This window comes from Mastomys coucha, unplaced genomic scaffold, assembly GCF_008632895.1.
Source record: "Mastomys coucha isolate ucsf_1 unplaced genomic scaffold, UCSF_Mcou_1 pScaffold9, whole genome shotgun sequence".
NCBI lineage: Eukaryota > Metazoa > Chordata > Mammalia > Rodentia > Muridae > Mastomys > Mastomys coucha.
In genome coordinates, this window is record NW_022196915.1 from 39,695,325 (window position 1) to 39,700,379 (window position 5,055).

A 5,055-nucleotide genomic window follows, 5' to 3' on the forward strand; every position below is an offset into this window, starting at 1 on the left:
GAGAGAGAGAGAAAGAGAGTTTAATCCACTGCCATGGCTGCTTTGGCAAGTGATCACATCCAAAGACCTATATGATCTGGCCAGAATGTAGACACGTTCTGGATTACAGTATGATCTGGCTGGAATACAGACATGTCCTAAGTATGCTTTTAATCCCCAGCAATGAAGGTGAAGTTATTTTGTAGAAAGAAAGAGCTATGTTTGAAAGTGACATCTAATTAAGGGGCAGACAATGTGATGAATCAGAGAAATATTTAGCAGAATGAGTCAGACCTAGGTTTTTAAAATGTCCATTGAGAAATCAGCTATTAACATTATAGTTTTTTTTTTAATGTAGCTTGTGGTTTTTCCATCACTTCCTTTAGTACTTTTTCCTTGTTTATTTTTTTCTTGATATTTAATATTTTATCAGCAATATGGTATAGGGCATTTCTTTTTCTGGTGCTTTACATTTCGTATTCTCTGTGCTTCTTTTATCTGTTTGGGTGTGTCTTGCTTTAATCTAGATGATCTGTAATGAATTCAAACTAAGTGTACTACTAAATTTTATTAAGGAGTTAGTCAACAGCTAAAAGGTGTCAAAAACATTTTCAATCTTGATAGAAATTTATATTTATGTCAATAAATGAAGCATGCAGTTCTATACTAACAACACAGCAAGAATTAAAAACTATGCTCTTCATTCAGGAAATTATTGACTGTCCAGTGTGCAACATATTTTATGATGGAAACTTATTCTATTTTATAACCCTCCACAGTTCTAGCATAAAAGGTCTCATTTTCTGTACTAAGTTCACCTTGATATGTGCCAATCCATGCCTTCATCAATAAACCAATCATAATTATTCCTTAGAAGTCCAGTGGAGAAATGCCAGATTGTGAGTTCTTTTCTCCAGCCTCCCCCCTCACATAGTTCTTCTGAGTAAGCACTGCAGTCATGTGGAGGTTTTTATACAGCCCCAGGTCTGCTACCATAAACATGTTCTTGCAGTCCTAAAATCTCATTCTCTGACTCCTCCTTCCACCTCTCACTTTAAGTTGCTATATGTGTCCAAAATTAGAATGGTGGAGTTTGGCTAATAAACTATCCTGTATTGTAGCTTCCTCTTTCCTTGCAGGTAGAACTCCAAGGTAGGGCTTGGGAGCGTTAAAAGGCAGCAACTTTACAATTTTTTAAGTGTTATAAGTAAGGTGTGATGTGTGTTCAGATAGAGAGTTTACCACCTCAAACATGTTATAGTGGGTGCTTAGGAGAAGTTGAAGGAAAAACATACGGGTTTGTGAAAAAAAAATCCATGTTATATACATGTATAAAATTCTCAACCAGTGAATTAAAAATTGGTAGTAAATATTTAAGTAATAGTAAGTGCATTCATATTTATTGAATTTGTCCGTCTATAGAACTCTTAATTCTGTGAAAATAAAACTCCATACTTTTCAAAAAACACAGTTTCATACAATCCTAGTTTCATCCAATGCCATGTATAGGAAGGAATAAATTTTATAACTGCTGTTTTCTGAGTTTCATAGCATAGTTCTGTAACGAAGTTGTTCTGATGTGACTTGTGAAGTGGAAGAGAAGGAGAAGTTATACATGAACTCAAAGAGTAACAGGCTTTGAATTTGTTACTATAGTCTGTATCTGAGGTATCAACACAGGTAGATTCTGCATTGATGACCTTCTTTATCCATGGAAAGTGGGTGCCAGCCATGCCCAAGTGCTAATTAATGTGGAAAGTATCTTTTTTGCTGGACCACCATAAAGCACAGCATCAGAACCTGTCTGATGGTTGATAATCTCGTGTTGAAGACAGAGACGTTATGAGTAAACAAGACATCAATCTCAGGATATTGTTTGGGATTCAATTATTTAGGTTACACGCACAGCTTGTTCTGTCTAGAATTTCTACTTTCCACTTTTCAGTGATTCTGAAGTATTAATTAGTACTTGTATATGGATTATAGAATGTGAAAAACTTTTGTTGAAAAGTGACAATCTTAAAATACAGTTATTAGAGAACAGAGAAAATATGGCTGTTTGAGTAGTGACTTTGCACCCCAAACCAGCTATTCATTATTTTTATTTCCTTTAACAAATATAAATTATCTTGTATGTGGATAACTCCTTAACATGTTCTGAGAAATAGAATCAATCAGCATGAGTTGACTTCTTACTGCTTTCTGTGATTTTAACCTGAATCTCTTTCATGGGATTTTAGTGGATTGCAAGCTGGCTCACAGTAGATGCAAGGACATATAAACGTCTGTGTTATTTCTGTGTATGTGCTTAGAGCTGTAATCTAAAGGAAAACATCGTTGAGATGCTTTCTTTCTAGAGTGGAGACAGTGTCTCTCTATGTTGGAACACTATTTGTAAAGCAGGCTAGTCCCAAACTCACAGATATATACCTTGATAGCTGTCTATAGATAGACTGACATACCCTTTATTGATAAAATCAGGGAGAGAGCACAAGGTACCATCCATCCTCAGTTCAGCTCCTTTCCACCAGGGGGCGCACATTCCTAACACCGACTCACTTCCTGAGAGATTTATAGCTAAGATGATTCACAGTTTCTTGGAGTTGACACTTCTTCACGCTAAGCATCAAGACCACTTTCTAGATGACACTAAAGATGGACTCTTCTCCAGGCATCGTGGCTGCGATACTTCTCATACTCGGTAGGTAAACAGAGAAGTCTTTAGCGGTAAGTTATCTTCAAGGGGGACACTGAGCTCATCTCCCTCTCCCTATCTCTCCTCCCCTTGCACTGTAGGAAGGACCCATGGAGACTCCGTGACTCAAACAGAAGGCCAAGTGATCATCTCAGAAAGCAAGTCCCTGATAATAAATTGCACGTATTCAGCCACAAGCATAGCTTACCCTAATCTTTTCTGGTATGTTCGATATCCTGGAGAAGGTCTACAACTCCTCCTGAAAGTCATTACAGCTGGCGAGAAGGGAAGCAGCAGAGGGTTTGAAGCCACATACAATAAAGAAACCACCTCCTTCCACTTGTGGAAAGCCTCAGCGCAAGAGTCAGATTCGGCTGTGTACTACTGTGCTCTGGGTGACACAGTGGCAGAAAATGCAGGGCGAGCTAAGCACAAACCGAGAGGCAACAGGTGGTCTGGCTGCTGAGCAGCTGCCTCTGAAATCACCCTGCCTTCTGCACAGCCTTCCGTGTGCAGCCGTGATTGGTGAAAATCATGTAAGTGTCCTCGTGCCAGGCCACATTTCCTTCACTAATCTGGGGTCATTGCGGCATCACAGTTAAGTTATTTGCCTGCAGTGCTGGGGATCAAACCCAGAGCTCCACTCAAGCAAGGCAAATGGTTTGCCACTGAGTCACATTTTAAACCTCATCTATGTTCAGATAATCAAATGTTCTGGAGAAAGCGGCCTCTGCATGGTATGACTTAACAGAGTCTGGAAGGAAAGAAGTCAGAGAGCAGCAATCTTTCCCTAACAAAGCCCTGTGTAAATTTTTTTAATTATTATTCTCTCATATATTATAGTCCACTTGCAGTTTTCCCCCCTCCCTTCCCCTTGGTCCCTCATCCTACCTTCCCTCTCACCCAGATCCACATCCCTACCTCCCCTCAGAAAACAGTTGGGTTCCTGTGACATTAACCAAACACAGTTGTAACAAGACCAGACACATACCATCGCATCAAGGCTTGGCAATGCAACCCAGTAGGAGGAAAAGGGTCCTACACGTAGGTAAATGAGTTAGGGCAAGTCCCTGCTCTCACTGTTAGGATTCCCAAAGAATACTAAGCTACTCAGCCATAACATACATGCAGGCGACCTAGGGAAGACCACTTCAAGCTCCCTGATCTCTGGAAGTCCCCGTGAATCCCAGTCAGTTGATTCTGCGGATCTTGTTCTCATGGTGGTGTTGTCCTTGACTCCTTTGTTTCTTCTAATCTTTCCTCTCCATCCTCTACAGGACTCTGCAAATTCAGCCTAATATTTAGCTGTGGAACTCTGCATTTGCACCCATTAGATGCTGGATGAAGTCTCTCTGGTCTCTTTTATGATGATTCTGCTAGAGTTTGTCCCAGAACACTCTGTAAGCAGGAAAAACTACAGGTCAAAGGGCTTGTAGCTGAGTTGGTGACTCAATTCCTCCACTTGAGGCCTTGCTGGTTACAGAAGATGACCAGTTCAGGCTCTGTGTTGCCATTACTAGGACCCTTTGCTAGCGGAGAGTAACCTTAGCAAATATACCCCATCAAATTCTTAAGGAGAAGGAGAGACTCTGGAGCAACAATACACCAGAGAGCTGAACGGTACATTCATTGTGAAGAAAACAGAATTTCTACTACTTTATGGGGAAATCCAGCATTTTCTCTCTCTTTCTCTTTCCTTTCTTTGTAAAGTTGAGACAGTGTCTCTCTATGTTGCTTTGTCCATTCTGGAACTCTATTTGTAAACCAGGGTGGCCCCAGACTCACAGAGATATACCTGCTTCAGCCTCTGCCTCTGCCACTGCCACTGCCTCTTCCTCTTCCTCTGCCTCTGCCTCTGCCTCTCTGCCTCTGCCTCTCTGCCTCTGCCTCTCTGCCTCTGCCTCTCTGCCTCCCAAGTCACAATACCAAACCTTCGTTTTTCTAGTAAATCCTTCAAGATGATCACATGAGATCCAACTATTTCACAGTGAGATTTAGACAAATGTTAGATTAAACTTGTGGGTGCTGTGCCTGGCCATGACGTCACAAAACCAGAGATCACACCATCTTTACCTCTAGTAATTCTCTCCTAAAAATTTGTTTTGTCCTGTATGAAAGGATCATTCCTGTTTCTTTTAGGTGTTCATCATCCCTGTGCATCAGATCTCAGACATATGGTAAAGCCTCACATCTAAACATTTCACAATTCCAATTTCACTGAGAAAAGAGATACATTAAGAAATGGGTTTTGAAAACCTTTAGCACTTACCACTCGTTGGTATCTGTGCCATATACTCAGCTAATCCTGCATTAGTGTGTAATTTATGAGCACAGAGAATTGCTGATCCTTATGTGCAACTTGACAGCATAGGTCTTGAAAA

At 40.6% G+C, this 5,055-nt stretch overlaps 1 protein-coding gene across 1 annotated transcript in view; it reads left to right on the top strand.

Moving 5' to 3' along the window:
- Positions 1 to 2,586: 2,586 nt before the first annotated feature.
- Positions 2,587 to 5,055, top strand: part of LOC116084142 — a 7,936-nt gene continuing 5,467 nt past the window's right edge. The window contains exons 1-2 of the mRNA XM_031361001.1: positions 2,587 to 2,680; positions 2,776 to 3,117. Coding sequence (XP_031216861.1) covers positions 2,623 to 2,680; positions 2,776 to 3,117 — 400 coding nt within the window. The 5' untranslated portion in view covers positions 2,587 to 2,622. The remainder of the gene's footprint in view (positions 2,681 to 2,775; positions 3,118 to 5,055) is intronic.